Consider the following 16,502-nt stretch of genomic DNA (forward strand, 5'->3'; position numbering starts at 1 on the left):
GCAAGCTGCCGGGCTTCTTCTGTGCGCTGAAGGTAGGCGGCCACGTCTAGGTTGTTTTCATCGGTGACATTAGGCAGCATGGCGTCCAGGGTAGTAATGGCATCCCGCCCGTGGACGTGCCCCGCCGCGGTGGTCTAGTGGCTAAGGTACTCGGCTGCTGACCCGCAGGTCGCGGGTTCGAATCCCGGCTGCGGCGGCTGCATTTCCGATGGAGGCGGAAATGTTGTAGGCCCGTGTGCTCAGATTTGGGTGCACGTTAAAGAACCCCAGGTGGTCGAAATTTCCGGAGCCCTCCACTACGGCGTCTCTCATAATCATATAGTGGTTTTGGGACGTTAAACCCTACCAATCAATCCTCCCGTGGACGAGAATAAATGGTGTCATTTTAGTGGTCTCCTGCAGCGCGGTGTTGTAGGCGAAGACCACCTAAGGCAGAATTAAGTCCCAGGTTTTGTGTTCTGTGTCCATGTACGTAGCGAGCATATCGACAATGGTCTTGTTCAAGCGTTTCGTGAGACCGTTTGTCTGCGGATGGTATGCAGTTGTTCTTCGGTGATCTGTATGAATGTAATGTAAGATTGCCTGAATAAGATCAGCCGTAAACGCCGTTTCCCTGTCTCTTAATAGTACCTCAGGTTCGCCTTGCCGGAGGAGAATAGATTCCACAAAAATTTGGCAACTTCTACGGCTGTGCCGTTCGGAAGAGCCTTAGCTTCAGCGTATCGGGTAAAATAATCAGTGGCCACTATGATCCGCTGGTTACCGGATGTTGACGTGGAGAAAGGTCCAAGCAGGTCCATACCGATCTGTTGGAATGGTCTCGACGGGGGTTCAATTGGCTGAAATTGGTTAGCAGCACTTGGCCCTGTCCTTTCCGGAACTCCGCAACGCCTCTTGCGATTGCGATATCACGGCCAAGCAAAAGCCGCATGTTACCTTCGACGACGCCATGGGCAGTTTAGGCAGTACCGGTGATTACGGTGATTAGGATGGTTGATTGGGGTGGGACGCTCACGTCATTCTCGAGCAAACGGAGGGCTGCGCGATTATGTGGTGCCGAGTATGAATTTATGGCTTCACCCAAGGAAAGTTTGATGGATCTGGATGCCAGGTCGATAACCGCGTGATGTTGAGTCAAGAATTTCATGCCGAGAATGACGTCACGGGAGCACTGTGGGAGCACCAAGAAAGTGGCAAGGTATGTGTGACCATCGAATGTCACCCTTGCAGTACATCGGCGCGATGGGGTGAGGAGGTGGCCTCCCGCTGTGCGGATCTGTGGGCCGTCCCAAGCCGTCTTAACCTTCTTCAGTTGGGCTGTCAATGGCCCGCTGATGACCGAGTAGTCGGCTCCTGTGTCAATCAAGGCAGTTACCAGGTAGCCATCGATAGATATTTCAAAATCGGTGACACGTGGGCTGGAGTTGCGAGTTGCTTTTGGGTTCGGGTCACGGCTTTGTCTTGTTGCTTCGTTTTGCTTCGTCTCGCGGATTGGGTTGTTGAGCGTTTGCGTCGTCGTAGATGATGTGCTGTCGTCATATATGGTCGTCGGTGGATGGTCTTCAGCTTTTCGTCTTGAAGCAGCCTCACCTTCAAAGGTTGCTGGTTTTAGTTTCCCCTACGGGGGCTTAGAGCCTTCTTCGTTCGTTCTCGCTGCGGTTCGGTGACGCGAAGCGTGGAGATGGCGGTGATGGAGAACGGCTGGACAAGTACTCTGTATGGCGCAAGTAGACTTCGATTGCCGGAGGTCGTTGTCCAGGGCGTGGCCGTGGTGCCCGAGCTGAGAAGCCATGCAGTCCCATCCGCCTGTAGGGGCAGTGTGGAAGAATGTGGCTGGCCTCAACGCAGTGAAAGCATAGGGGACGGTCGTCGGGAGTTCTCCAGGTGTCGCATTTTCTTGGGCTTGGCTGTGTCTCGTATGTAGGTTGGGCGGGAAAGGGTGGACGGCTACTTGGGGCTGCAGCGTACCGTCGAGGACTGGGCTCGTTTCATCGGGGTGGCCTAGTGTTCACTGCAGCGGTGTAAGTCATTTCTTCGACCTCTGTTCCAGTCGTCGCTGATGAAGAGCCAAGCGCCAGCTGGACTTCATCACGCACTACATCTAAGAGAGATGCTGCTTGGGGGGGCGGGGGGGAAAAGGTAGTAATTGACGTAGTTCTCCTTTAACCACTTTTCGAATAGCTTCCCGCAGATCGTTGCTGGTTAGCCCACCTTGGATCGGTTCCGAGTAGAGCGAGCTGAGCTGAAACAGGTGGTTGTATTGCCGAGTCCGGGCGTCCAGGGTCCTTTTTATGGTGTGCGCTTCTTCCGTAAATTCGGCGACTGTTTTAGGGGTTTTTTATGAGGCCGGCAAACAGCGAATCCTTCACCACTCGCATTAAGTATCCGACCTTTTTGTCGTCGGTAATGACTTGGTCCGCTCGCCGAAAAAGACGTTTTCGAGAGGTACGGGGATCGTTACCCCGCACCTCCACCATATGTCACGTAAGAGTGAGGGTAGCCCGAAGACAAGAGACCGGGAGGCTCGTAGAAATAGAAGGAAATCCGTTTATTTGGCGGACTTGCGCCCACTAAAGGAAAATATACACACCGGCTTAGCGGGTGGCGGACAGCGAGTTCGACGGCCGTCGGGGAACAGAATGCCCCACTGAATTGTAAGGCGCGTTCACCATCCGAGATACAGTCGTCATAGAATCTGGGGCTATCTCGTAATCAACGAATGTCGACGTGCAGGCCACGATCTTTGCAGATGAATCGCGGTGCATCCTCGACCACGATAAGGCCGTGTGCTGGCGGTATCGGCATGCGTAACACTATCCGCAATACGCTTCGCGGCAATATGATTGAACGGAAGGACGCACGTACGACATGTGGTTTTAATAATGGTGCGGCGGATGGTGGGCCAACATTCGTCAGAAACCATTCAGGCGAAGGCTGGCCCACCAGCCAAAACATTAAAATCACAATTCATACGTGCGTCCTTCCCTGCAACAATGTATCGTACCAGACCCATCAGTCTTCATCTTCATTCGCAAAGTATATATATATATATATATATATATATATATATATATAATCATGAATGAGATTTTTTGTGCGGAAAGGTTGTTGCTATTCTGGCAATGCACCAGCCGCAGTTCACGAGCTCGAACCTTTGCTGCACGCTAGATGTAGCTGCCTTTGCGCCGGAGCACTTCATCTTCTTTACAATGGCCCCGCGGAAAAAAAGGAGCCACCCTGGCAACTTTGTCCTGTGCAGTCGGCGTAGAACCATGATACTGCTTGAGTCTCTGGACGTGTATAACCTCGCGGTTGCCACGTCGGAAGTCTGACGGTGGCGTAAGAGGCTCAATAAGGTAAATTACTGCAGAAGTCTGTTCGAGAATATGATATGGCTCATCGTACTTTGGCAGGAGTTAGGAAGAGAGCTAAGGTGGGCGATGCGGCATTGACAGCCACACAAGGGCACCCAAAAAAAACTGGAGTGGACTTCTGGGCATCACAAATTGGCTTTGCCGGTTTCGGTCATCGGAGATATAAAGTGACGAGCTAACTTGCGACCTTGTTCTGCGTGTCGGGTGGCGTCCAAGATAGGCAGGCACGCGGACGCGTCCGGTCGTTAGGGCAGAATGGTGTGAATGGTATGGGAGGGGTGATGGCCGTAGAGGAGGTAAAAAGGGGAGAAACCTGTTGTTGCTTGCGTTGCCGTATCATAGGTTGTTGCTTGTGTTGCACAATTAGTGAGCAATTGTTCAATGACCTCGGACAAGAAGGCGCGGCCACGGTCACTGGGGAATGCTTGAGGGCCTCCATGACGCAACACAAAACGACGCAGTAGGAAAGTGGCAACCTTCTGTGCTGTAGCCGTTTGAAGAGCAGCGGCCTCAGCATAGCGCGTTAAGTGGCCCATAGTAACTATTATCTACCTGTTGCCAGTCGGAGTCAATAGAAGGGGACCATAAAGATCTATTCTGACCCGTTCGAAGGGTAGGCAAGGGCATGGTCAAGGCGGCAGTTCACCGGCGGAGGCGTGCGATGGAGATTTTCGGCGCTGACATTCGGCACAAAAGCGGATGAAGTTGCGGACGTAGTTGCGGACGAAGTATACATACCACACCAGTAGTAACGGTGTCGAAGCCTTTCGTAGTTCTTGAAGACTCTTGCGTAGCCACATTGTGGGTCAGCATGGAAAGAGAAACAGATCTGTGACCTCAGGGTTCGTGGAACGACGAGCAGCCACTTGCGTCCCTCTGGTGCGTAGTTGCGTCGATAGAGAAGCGTGTCACGTATCGAGAAGTGTGGAACTTGGTGCCGGAGCGTTCGCGTCTTTGGGAGTTCAGGAGTGTCGGAGTTATTATTGAGAAGAGATGCAGTCCACGGGTCATTGCGTTTTTCGATAGGAATGATGTCAAAGTCAAGAGATGACAATGTGTGATCGCAAACGGAGTCAGCTGTGGCATTATGAGAAAGGGGGAAAGGATAAGGGCATCGGCGTAAGCATGCTTTCGTCGTGACCGATAAACCACGCGTATGTCATAATCTTAGTTTTTCAACGCCCAGCGAGCGAGGCGGCCAGATGGGTCTTTTAACGTTGAAAGCCAGCACAGCGCATGATGGTCGGTCATGACGTCAAAACAACGGCCACATAGATATGAGCGAAACTTTTTAAGAGCCCACACAATGGCCAAACGTTCCCTTTCTGTGACACTGTAGTTGCTCCCTGCCTCGGTGAGTGTATGAGCGTATTGCACGACTTATTCTGTATGCTCCGGTTTGCGATATGGGAGCACAGCACCCAGGCCTACACCACTGCCACCGGTGTGGATTTCAGTTGGAGCTTCAGGTTCGAAATGGCGTAAAATGGATGGCGTCGTGAAAAGCAGTCGCAAGGTGGTAATAGCCTTGTCGCAGGCAGGGGACCATCATGAAAGGTCTGTACAGTTTCCGAGGGGTTGCGTGAGAGGTGATATAATATACGCAAAGTTTGGGGCAAATCACCGGAAACAGGAACACAAGCCAATAAAACTCCGAAGCTCTTTGATGGCTGCAGGTTTAGAAAACGCGGTAACAGCTCGCAATTTCTCGGGATTCGGGAGGATGCCTTCCTTGGAAACAACGTGTCCCAAAATGTTCAGTTGACGCATTCCAAATCGACATTTCTAAGATTTATTTCCAAACCGGCGTTGATCAAGCAAATGAGGACGTGCTGAAGGCAACGTAAGTGTGTGTCGAAGTTAGAGTTGAAGACCACAATATCATCGATGTTACACAAGCAGATCTTCCATTTTAGCCCAAGCAGAATGTTGTCCATCATTCGTTTGAAAGTTGCAAGCGCGTTGCTAAGTCCGAAGGGCATGGCGGTGAATTCATATAAGCTGTCTGGCGGGACAAAAGCGGTTTTGGGGCAATTGGCCTCCGCCATGAGCACCTGCTAGTAGCCTGACCGCAAGTATAACGAGGAAAAGAACTCGGAACACTGTAAACAGTCCAAAGGATTGTCAATACGCAGCAGTGAGTAGACATCCTTCAGCGTGATCTTGTTCAGTCACCGGAAGTCGGCACAGCAACGAATAGAACCATCTTTCTTTTTGACGTGGACCACCGGAGATGCCCATGGGCTCTGTGAAGGTCGCCCATGGGCTCTGTGAATGCAGATCACTCTATGGTAGTGGCGAGTTGAATCTCCAAACAAGGCCTGGTTGGTGGGCACCCAAGCTACAACGTCGTGGTGGTGTGTTCCAGAGCTGCTTTCTGCGGTAGAGCCTAGGTCAGTCACGGTAGGGTAGGAGGCACGAAAAAGCAGACGAAATATGTAGGCCATCTGGCACACCATCCAATTTAAGGTTTTTGATTATTACCTGCGTAGTTGTGCCAGGCTTTGACAGCATCGCAAAGGTGGTCCATAGCCACCAGCCATATGCGATAGTCCGCCAGTCAGCGCTGGTGCCGAGATCATTTACCATTTTGATCCACAGAACAGCGTCGTCCTGGAATCCTTGGAACACCGATATTTTCAAAGCAACCACTGAATGTAATATAGAGTGTAGGGATCTTTCTGTTCACGGGGCGAAATTGTCTAGATCCTGGGCAAGCATGGATGTTACCCACATGATGTAGGGTTAGGTAGAGTAGGGACTGGAAGAACCAGAGGGAATGACAGTGGAGATGGTGGCGGTATGAGTACTCACAATGAGGGTTGAGACCCCGCTGTTAGAAGGCGCAAAGCTCTGCAGTTGTTGGGACAAGGGCGTGGCTTCATGGATGGTTCTCGCAGCATCACTGCGTGAGCCACCTCAATAACTATTGAAGGCGGCCGCAGAATATGCTGTCATCGCTGCAATCAGCGCAACGATTGTGTTCATAACACAGAGCGTCCAATGCTGCGTATTTGATTTTCTGTCACACTTTTTAAAATGAGTGTTTTATGCCGGGGTCCACGACAGCTCCTTCACATATTTCGTCCTGATTATGACGTAGAGCAATATTTTTGAACACCTTGCAAAGAAAAAGGAACGGCAAGGAAAAGTTTCACAGCGGGTCGCCGAACCAGCAACCTCGCGCTTCTGAGCGAGCGGCACTAACCACTACGCCACGAAGCAACCCTTCTGCAGCATGTTCACGGTGAGCCATTTATACACATCATCTACTGCTGGCAGTCCTCAGAGCTCGAGAACTTCAGCTCGTTTCCGTCATGGCATGACAGGCGCGCGTTGGGCATGCTCGCTCTAAAGATCGTCATGCTGCCCTTCCTCGGGCGGCGCTGCGCGCTCGCAACTCCCAACGGCGAGGTGAAATTGCGTATAGATGTGCTCTAGCGTGGTTGCTCACTTGAGCACGCGCGCTTATGTCTCTATTTGGGGGCTTTGTATTTTTGGTAATCTCACCGCATACTTGCTTTGAAGCTACAATAGTTATTGTGAGCTCAAACGTCATTTCTCTCGCTGTCACAGCCACGTTTACGAAAGGAGGACGCTGCTCAAGGGCGAAGAAGTACGAATTTTGACCGTTGTCACGCTCGCCCTGTGTATAGCCCCGAGAACGAACACTGGCGTCACTGCAGCCACGGCGAAGTGACGTCGCAGCATGTACTAGCCAGCTCAGCCGCCAACGCACGGCGACGGTCGCTTCTTTACGAACCCACCGTGTACATCCTCTTCAGCGATACGGTGGTGATTTCTTCTTAATTTTGAGTAGTATATTACTAAAGTAGAAAGTAAATGCATTCACTGCTGTTAAAATTTAACTAAACTGCTGAAAGTGTGGATCCGCTTTGAAAATGAAGGTGCAGGGTAGCGAGACAGTGGTTGTTTTTATCATGTACGTACTCTAAGAAAGAAATGGTAAGAAAATATTCGTGCTACATTTTTCTAACTTCAATACAACTTGGCATACACTCCGCGACTAAGCATTTGTGTGGAAGTATTAGAAATGAAGTTAGAACGTTTCCAGTTTACTCGCAGCATTGTGATTTACCGTGCAAGTTAGGTCTGTCTTTGCATATAATTTACCTCAATAAACAGAATTCCACTTTGCGGTGCAGGATGTTTGATATTGTTCTGCCTTTCTTGCACAATCACCTATGATATTGAGAAAAAAAAGTAACGCCACAAACCACAGAATGGTGTCCGGAATTCTAAGAAGTCGATATACTCGAGTCTCATGTACAGATTTCTTGTCAACAGTCGTCAGGAGTACGTAGTCCCATACACTGATTTAGGCAAACAGCTGACTCAATCTAGCATCACGTCATAAGTGGCAATTTTCTCTTCACGTAAGAGCGATGCTGATAGCAATCGTTTGCAAAACAAACGCCAGAAGGTCTAAATGAACTGTTTCGCTGGCGCACGCCACTTCGCACGCCGGCTGCGGCGTCCTGGTTGCGGCGGCTGCATTCCCGATGGAGGTGGAAGGGTTATAGGCCCATGTGCTCAGATTTGGTTGCACGTTAAAGAACTTCAGGAGGTCGAAATTTCCGGAGCCCTCCACTACAGCGTCTCTCATATTCATATGGTGCTTTTGGGACGTTAAACTTCACATATCAATGAGAGAGCCGAGTGAAGAGAGCTAGGAAAAAAGAAAACGAGAACATACCGTGTTTTTTGCGCGTATATAAGTGTTCTAGTGCATATGCGCAGTGAACTAGTTTTATATGCGTAGGTAAAGACCGCTCACACGAGCACTTTTGAATGAGACCAAGTGAACTTTTCTCATCAATGAGTACCTTGCCCTCACAGATCACACGATAAAACCTTTACGATTGTAGTACTTCTTTGCTATCTATAGCCACAGTGCAACTGAAAGTCTGCCCGAAAAATAACGTGTGCAGAATGATGTTGCAAACATGCAGCATATCTTAGACAAAAATTACTTATTTTGTATCGCAAACATGCTTGAATGCACACAGTAAATTAAAAAAATGTTTACTCAAAGCTACCCCTGCGTCAGAGTGGCTTTACACACAGAAAATAATATAAAAATCATTCCCACACGCATGAAGTCACAGACATTGACAGTAAGGAATGCGACCAGCTAGGAAAACAAAACCAAAATGTAATTATGAATGTACAAAAACACGCTGCCTACACTTCTGATTTCTCGCTGGAAGCGGAACCCTCCTTGATCAGTCGAATGCACTTCGCCCTGATGAGGACTACACTATCTACGCTTAACAAAGATTAACGATTAGCGATGTTTTCTTCAATCGAGTGGGTAATCGCAAAAATGCGTTTTCAAACCCTAGTTCATTCAATGGTGCGGCTAGAGGCCGTTGCTCTAAACGGTCACTGTACCTGTCGTTTACTCTATTTAGAGTACTTCTTAAAGTACTGCCCCACCGCCATGGTTTAGTGGCTAAGGTACTCGGCTGCTAACCCGCAGGTCTCGTGATCGAATTTCAGCTGCAGCGGCTGCATTTTCAATGAAGGCGAATTTGCTGCAGGCCTGTGTGCTCAGATGTTGATTGATTGATTGATTTGTGGGGTTTAACGTCCAAAAACCACCATTTGATTATGAGAGACGCCGTAGTGGAGGGCTCCGGAAATTTTGACCACCTGGGGTTCTTTAACGTGCACCCAAATCTGAGCACACGGGCCTACAACATTTCCGCCGCCATCGGAAATGCAGCCGCCGCAGCCGGGATTTGAACCCGCGACGTGCGGGTCAGCAGTCGAGTACCTTAGCCACTAGACCACCGCGGCGGGGTAAAAAATAACCAGCCGTGAGCAGGAATCGAACCTAGTGCTCAGATGTGGGAGCACCTTAAAGAACCCCAGGTGGTCTAAATTTCTGGATGCCTCACCTATGGCGTCTTTCATAATGATATGGTGGTTTTGAAACGTTCAATCCTACATATAAATCAATCATTCCTACGGTACATTTACTTACTGTATTGCCCCCCATACGTATGGGGAGAGGGGAATCTCATGACTTGATATACATGTGCACCATCTGTTTAAACTACCGCCAATAGTGACGTCACAGAGCAAAGCTGATGCCTCTGTCCCCCCCCACCCGGTCGGCTCTGTGAGAACCCCTCCCCCCGAAAAAAATGTCTGGCTACGCCCCTGCCTGTTAACTACCTCATCGAGCTCCTCACAGCCTCTGCGAACCTACATTGCCGAGGCCACGCAACTGTTTACGTGTATCGCTTAAGACTGTACCACTAACTACTTGTTTTCACGACTTCTTAAAACAACTAGTTGGCTTCGTCTTCAGAGAGGGGGAAAGATGTAATGAACAAGAAGTGCACCCTACAGAGTTCTGCAACCATAGTGTCAGCGCGACACAGGAGTCGCTCGTGTTGGACGTTGTTACTGTTCGCGCTAGCTAGGCCTAAGATAATATTCAGTCTGGTATTACAGTATCTGCTACCGAGAACGTCTCAGCTATTTATTATACACCTAAATATTTATCTTGCGTTTTTTTGAGTCGCTACACTATTGCAGATTACATACTTATTGTCATTTTCCACCTTGAAAATATTTTAATGTGCGATAAGTAACTTTTCATCAAGGCGGCACCACTTTCTTTTCTAATTTTGATCTACACAGGACACTGCCGTCTGCAGAAAAGCGTATATAACAATGAATATTTGAGCAAATGTCTTTTATTTATATAATAATAATAAAAGCAGCCCTAAGACTGAGCCCTGTAGCACCCTTCCGATGAGCGGAAGATGATTTAGACTCTAACCAAAAATTTTGAAGAAACCCGACGTTTCAAAACAGACTTCGTTTCTTCCTCTGGGGTGATCGCGGGAAAATGTAGCAGTGGCGTTTTCAAAGCACTTGTGGGACGGATAATGACACCCCCTCTCTCTCTCTTTTTGCTGTGGAGCGCCGTCCATGTGTGTACACTGGGCGAAGGGCTCCGAGAGAGCAGTTGATGATATGGGCTGTCCTCTGTATCTGCCACGACTCGAGTAATAACCTTCTCCATTTTGGCTCACTGTCAAAGATGACCATTGCTTCTAATTTTATCCGGTGGTCCAACGTCTCAGCATGTTCGGCGACTGCGCTGCGCTCTTTGTAGAGCTTCCGCACATCGTTGGCGTGTTGCCTCAGTCGTTCCGGTAGGTTTTTCGTCTCGCCAATAAAATCGGGAGACACATGGTGAGAATTCGGATGCAATTCGCTGTACGGCTGTTTGTGCTAACAGTCACATCCAACGGGCGTCAAACAGCATGCGGCGACGCTTCGCACGCCGCGCGTGCATCCAACACACTGAATGTAGCCGCACGGCAGCCGCGGCACTTTGGCGGCCGCAGCCAATGGCAGCACCGCATCGTGACAAGGGGTGCCACAGGTAGGTGCCGTCGGAAGTTTCTGCCTCGCCGCTCCGATCGCCTTCGTATTTTTGGATATCATCGTTGCCAGTGGCAACAAAAACATTAGATAGACTGTTTCTGACGTGAAATGACTCATGATGGAATCAAGTGATGCTTGAAGCATGCTATTTTTGCAAGCTAACGCTAGTTTCTGAACCAACGACAAGATGTCGAGTCGTCATGGAAGCCCATTTTGCAGGTAGACAAACAGTGGTACCGACGGTCTCGGCAAACCGGCCCACTTCCTTCTCACCTTTGCTTTTCAATTATCCAGTTGCACGGGTGAAAGCGTCATATAAATGTACGAGTTTTTATCGTGTTGATAAAAAGAAGCGCTCGAGAATGAGCTCACGTTGGAAAAAGAGCGGTGCTACCGAGAACATCTGCCTTGCTAGGCCCACGCTCGGAGTCGATAAAGTATGTAGGCTGTGTAGATGCTTGTCCCTTGCGAAGGCATAGCTTTGTTGGCAATGTTCTTAGACAACAAGGCGTGGCTTTGTGAGCTTTTTTAGTTTGCGCTTAATAAACAGGATACGATGTCGTCCGAGCGTGCAAGCTGAGGGGCCTAATGTTGATGTAGCCTGAGCGCTGATGGCTGTTCGCCCCTTGTGTCGGGAACCGTCGTACGCGGCGTGCGGCGGCGCGTGCCGCACCGGATACCAAATCGCACCACGTGTCTCCCGTCATACAAAGAAGGGCACTTGGCGCACGGAATTTTGTAAACGACACTGGGTTTGACATCGTTTTATTGTTCACCAATGTGCTAGTGCCCTTAGCTGTCTCCTCTGCCCATTCTGCGCTTGAGGGGTCGCAAGCCTGAGTGAAAAGATTTCTTTGGCGATTGACGAGCTCTGCCGTCTACTGGAGTCCTCCCTGTCCAGTACGTACTTCTCCTACAGAAGAACTATTTTCAGACAGAACAGTAGAACCGCGATGGGAGCTTCAATCTTCGTCACGATGGCAAACCCGACCTTGAAGTACATAGAAGAGAAATCACTCAGTTCCTTCTCGCCGCTACCCAAACTTTTTCTCCGTTATATCGACAATTGCTTGTGTGTCATGAAGACGTCTGTAGTGATAAATTCAGACTGCACCTAAATTCCGTGCACCCAGCTCACGACCGAGTGAGAAAGCGACCGCTGCCTGCCTTTTCTTGACGTCCAGGAGGCAAGAAATCCCAATGGCCTGGAGTTCTCCGTTCACAAGAAGCGAACGCACACTGGCCGCTACCTTCAATTTGATTCTTCCCACCCCGCCTGCCACAAGGCTTCAGTTGTGACCACGCTACTACAGAGAGCTAGAAACTTATGCTCCAATGACGCGGAGCGAAAGAAAGAAAAGAGCCGCGTAATTGCGGACCTCAGAAAAAACGGATGCCCAAAAAACTTCATTCGAGCCGCCACCTGCTGCGCAGAGCAACAGAGGATACGAAAACCCTAATCAACCTTAATTGACAGCCCCCCGAAACGTAAACTGATCCCATACGTTCAGGGAACCAGCGAGATGTTGGCGCGGATCTTCAAGAAGGAAAGGGTTCGCATCGCGCACGCGACTTCGTGTACGCTAGGCCACCTCCTCCCCCGCCTGAAAAACCGGCCAACAATAGACAGGAGCCCCGGTGTCGTTTACAAAAATCCGTGCGCCGAGTTCCCTTCTTCGTATATCGGCGAGACGAAAAACCTACCGGAACGACTGAAGCAACACGCCAACAATGTGCGGAAGCTCTTCAAAGAGCGCAGCGCTGTCGCCGAACATGCTGAAACGTTGAACCACCAGATAAATTTCGAGGCAACGGCCATCCTTGAAAGCGAGCCGAACTGCAGAAGAAGGTTATTCAAGAGTTTTAGTGCTGGGTACGCAAACTCTTGGGGCCTTGCGGGCTTCAAGGCGCGTGGCGTTGCGTACCCAACCCATACCCAACTGGAATGCCTTATAGAGGCGCGCACGCAAAAGCAAGCCGCAAGAAGGTCCTACGCACTCGCAGCGCCATAGCTGCTTAATTGTCGCGTAAGTATTATTTAATTATGCTTAAGGTTTAAAATGTTAAATTAAACTTACACAGTGACATAAAGTAAACTAACTTCAATAAATTATTTTAAATAAATGGCAATTATCAACATGGAACAAAAACAAACTTTTTCGTATGCGCCACAATTGCAACTGAAGCCGGCACCGTCGAAGCCAAGCAACCCAGACGGCCGGTCGTAGTCGAGCAACGGTGTAACGTGTAACTCTGTGTAACTTTTAGCTTGTACATAAACTTCTTTACGTTAACGTGTTAGGATACCAGTTCGCATTTACCGTCCTACCGGAACGTGCCTCTACCAACGTTTTGAGCTCATCATATGTAAATATGTATGCCTTCACGTTTTCGCAAACCATAAATGGTGATGCTAGCTGCATTTAAACTTCATTTAACTTACATAGGAATGAATCACCGTTGCGGCAAAATCACGAGACTTTTTTATCGCAAAAAAGTGAAAAATACAATGCTGTAACGATATTGTCGACATCTTGTGACACTTCGTGCAACCACAGCCATGAAAATGTTGGCTTACGCGTAATGTTTTTGAGGTGGAAATGATTAAAAAGGGTACTAATGTGTAATAACGCCACTGCGCGGTTTTCGCACCAGACGTACAATGCACAATGTTATTGCGATAACAATGTTGTGATTGTCTGGTTCACCACGGCCGCGGTAGATGTCGCCACCTATTCAGCTGGTCGGAGGATTGACATATTTTTAGTTTTTATGTTCCAGGCCATTCTAGCTTTGGTAATCTGGTTGAAACATTCTGACCGCTATTGGTGCTCACACTTTGGCCTATTTTAACTAGACGGCTAGAGTATGCGCAATGCGGATACCGTGAGTTCCTGCGAAGGTGGACTTTACAAGGCGGCCGATTCATGCTGTCCGACATTTGGTGTCTTTGTGCCATAATATATGTATAGTGGCTATCCACTATGATATTTGTGCTTAAAACTTATAAGTGAAAGTGGTGGCGCTGGTAAACCTAGGCTTTGCTCGCCGTGAAGGTGAGTAACATGACGGGTAACATGAAACGCCAGGACAGCTTATCTCCGCTAGGAGGCCAGTGGTGGCAGCGTTGTTTATGACCACACGGACGCATCGCCCCATTGATCTTGCGACGCATCTGTTTGGGGTTTCGCACATGCGCAATACCACCGCCCCAACGTCCTGGGTACGCAAGCCGCTTGGGTGCCCAGCACTAAAACTCCCTATTAGTCGTGGCACATAGAGAGGACAGCCACTAACATCAACCGCTCTCTCGGAACCCTTCCCCAGTGTATACACATGAACTGCGCACCACAGCGAATCGAGAGAGAGAAAGAGAGAGAGGGTCATTATCCGCACCGCGAGTGCTTTGAAGACGCCGCTGCTACGTAGTCCCGCGGTCACCCCTCAGAAAAGAACCTAGTCGGTTTTGAAACGTCGGGTTTATTCAAAACTTTTGGTTGGAATTTAAATCATCTCCCAGTTTCATACCCGACCAGACAGATTTCTCTCGAATGTTTGCGCCATTTAGAAGGTGTTTACAAAACTTTATTTTCTGCAATCTATTATTACACACTGTCGCTGGACTAAGGTATAATTTTCAATTCACACCAGAACTTTGCGGCCAGTGTTTAGGGCTGAAAGTTTACTTAAGAGAAAAGAGTGCGATACAATGTCCAAAGCTTCTTGAAAGTCCAAGAAAAAGCAATCTATTTGCTCAATATTTTCTACTTCAGATCTAAGTCATAGCGAAATTCAAGTAATTGTGTTGTACAAGATAAGCTCTAATGAAATCCATGCTGTTAAGACGCCAGCAAGTTGCTTGTTGATAAATTTGTAATTTCATATCGCATTATAAACATTGCACCATTCCTGCCGAAAAACATCACTTCGCACGTCTGACTAAACAATCTGCGTTCTTCCCAAAGCTTTCGTAGGCCGTAAAATATTTTGACCAGAAGTACCATAAAACGTTTAGCTATGAAACATGTTCATTTATCGCACTGTGAGTGTTTCTTGTGTTTTTTTTTTGCCATGGCAGAAAACAGGTTGCATATCTACACGGTGACGCTGTGTCAGTATAAATTCCAGTGGAATGTTAGAAGTATAAATGCGCGAGAAATATTACACACGTTTTTATCGGTGTGAACATAGAAACAGCAGCAGCACGTGTTGCTTCCCAAGAAACTCCCGGTCACTTCCATTATCACTTTCTAATGTTGAAGCAGAAAAATTGTTCTTTTTTTAGTTGCGCAAGGGTAACAATTATCTTTTCTTCCACTTTCCGATAAAGAAAGACTCTTTATGTTAATGACTAACTTCTTTAATGCTGTGTGTAGCTTAGAAAAAAAACGTAATTGAAATATTTGACCAGACAGAAGGAATAAAAGCGTACAAAATGAGCTGGCTACTCACTAAAGCGGTAGTTCCCTGCCTAAGCATCTAGGCTACATTGATGCACGAAACCGGAAGGCTTCGATCACCCTTGTTCGAAAACAGCAAAACGGTCTATAAAGTTAATAATGCCAGCAACTTGTGCTGGAAATAGAAACCCAAAGGATGAAATAATATAAGTAAAGATGTCCGCGCATGGCATTCGGGACAAACAGGACACATAAAAAAGGCAGAATGGATGGCATGTACCGTTGTCGTCTTCTTGGGTAGCTGTACCAGAGATCCGAGCTGCAAGTGCAAAAAAAAAGTTTCATGTTTTTCACCACCTACAATTCGATAAACTCTTATCTATTGACTCAAGGATACCACCAATTCTATAACATGCAATAAGTAAGGTACTGCGCGAGATTTCCCTGAAGACGCTGTTGATGCATTGGTAGTCTGAGTTTAGATTACCACATTGTTATCAATTAAAGTGAGCACATTCACGTGCAATTGCTGTGGTATATTCCTGATATTACCGTTAGAGCATAGACGAAGATATATGAATGAATTAACAATGACTACATTTTCCCGCCTTCCTTTACGGCTGTCTGTATGGTCGGGCAATCAAGAGGAGTTCGTGCGGCCGTTCAGATCCAACGTAAATTGGACGCTGTCTTGCTGGAGGAGTTTCCGAAATATGAATGTATCTATTTTTAAATATCTTCGTTAGAACTTGTCGGGGCATAGATGTATCAGCAGTAAAACGGCTTTGCTGGGCAACTGAATAATCCCATGCAAACTGGCTGACTGACCTTTTGAAGGCCTACTGAAACTAAATGTACATATTTCTAGATACCAGAGCGGTGAATTTCTTTTGATTGGTGATTTAAATTCTCCCACAGTAAACAGGGCACGTTTGACAAATTTCAAACCAACAGTAGTCGTGTTATGCAGGGCTTGACGTTAAATTAAAAGAAGGAATGGTCGGGTCACTAGGCGATACAGGTTGTAGAGCTTCAAAGAACCGAGCATTGTGCGAGTTGGTATTTCATTGTAGATGAAGTTTCGCTCAAAAAAAAGTACAAGAAGGTAAAGAGCGAAGACAGGCACAACCTGAGCGTTTTGTTTTTCTATATTTCGCGCTAAACGCCGTCCACAAGGGTTGTGGGACGCCCGACGTTTCTGTGGAAGAGGGCAGGAGGGGGGGGGGGGTGAAGACTTATTTCTGCAGTCCGTTTGACCGCGCTGCTCAAAACGTAGGACGGAGGGGCATGGTTATGA

At 48.1% G+C, this 16,502-nt stretch overlaps 1 protein-coding gene across 4 annotated transcripts in view; it reads right to left on the minus strand.

Moving 5' to 3' along the window:
- Positions 1 to 16,502, minus strand: part of Mp (collagen XV/XVIII-type protein multiplexin) — a 731,849-nt gene that overhangs the window by 82,095 nt on the left and 633,252 nt on the right. For all 4 annotated transcript variants that reach the window (XM_075880876.1, XM_075880875.1, XM_075880877.1 and 1 more), the window contains one exon: positions 15,486 to 15,524. In XM_075880876.1, coding sequence (XP_075736991.1) covers positions 15,486 to 15,524 — 39 coding nt within the window. The remainder of the gene's footprint in view (positions 1 to 15,485; positions 15,525 to 16,502) is intronic.

The sequence above is a fragment of the Rhipicephalus microplus genome, chromosome X (assembly GCF_043290135.1).
Source record: "Rhipicephalus microplus isolate Deutch F79 chromosome X, USDA_Rmic, whole genome shotgun sequence".
Lineage (NCBI taxonomy): Eukaryota > Metazoa > Arthropoda > Arachnida > Ixodida > Ixodidae > Rhipicephalus > Rhipicephalus microplus.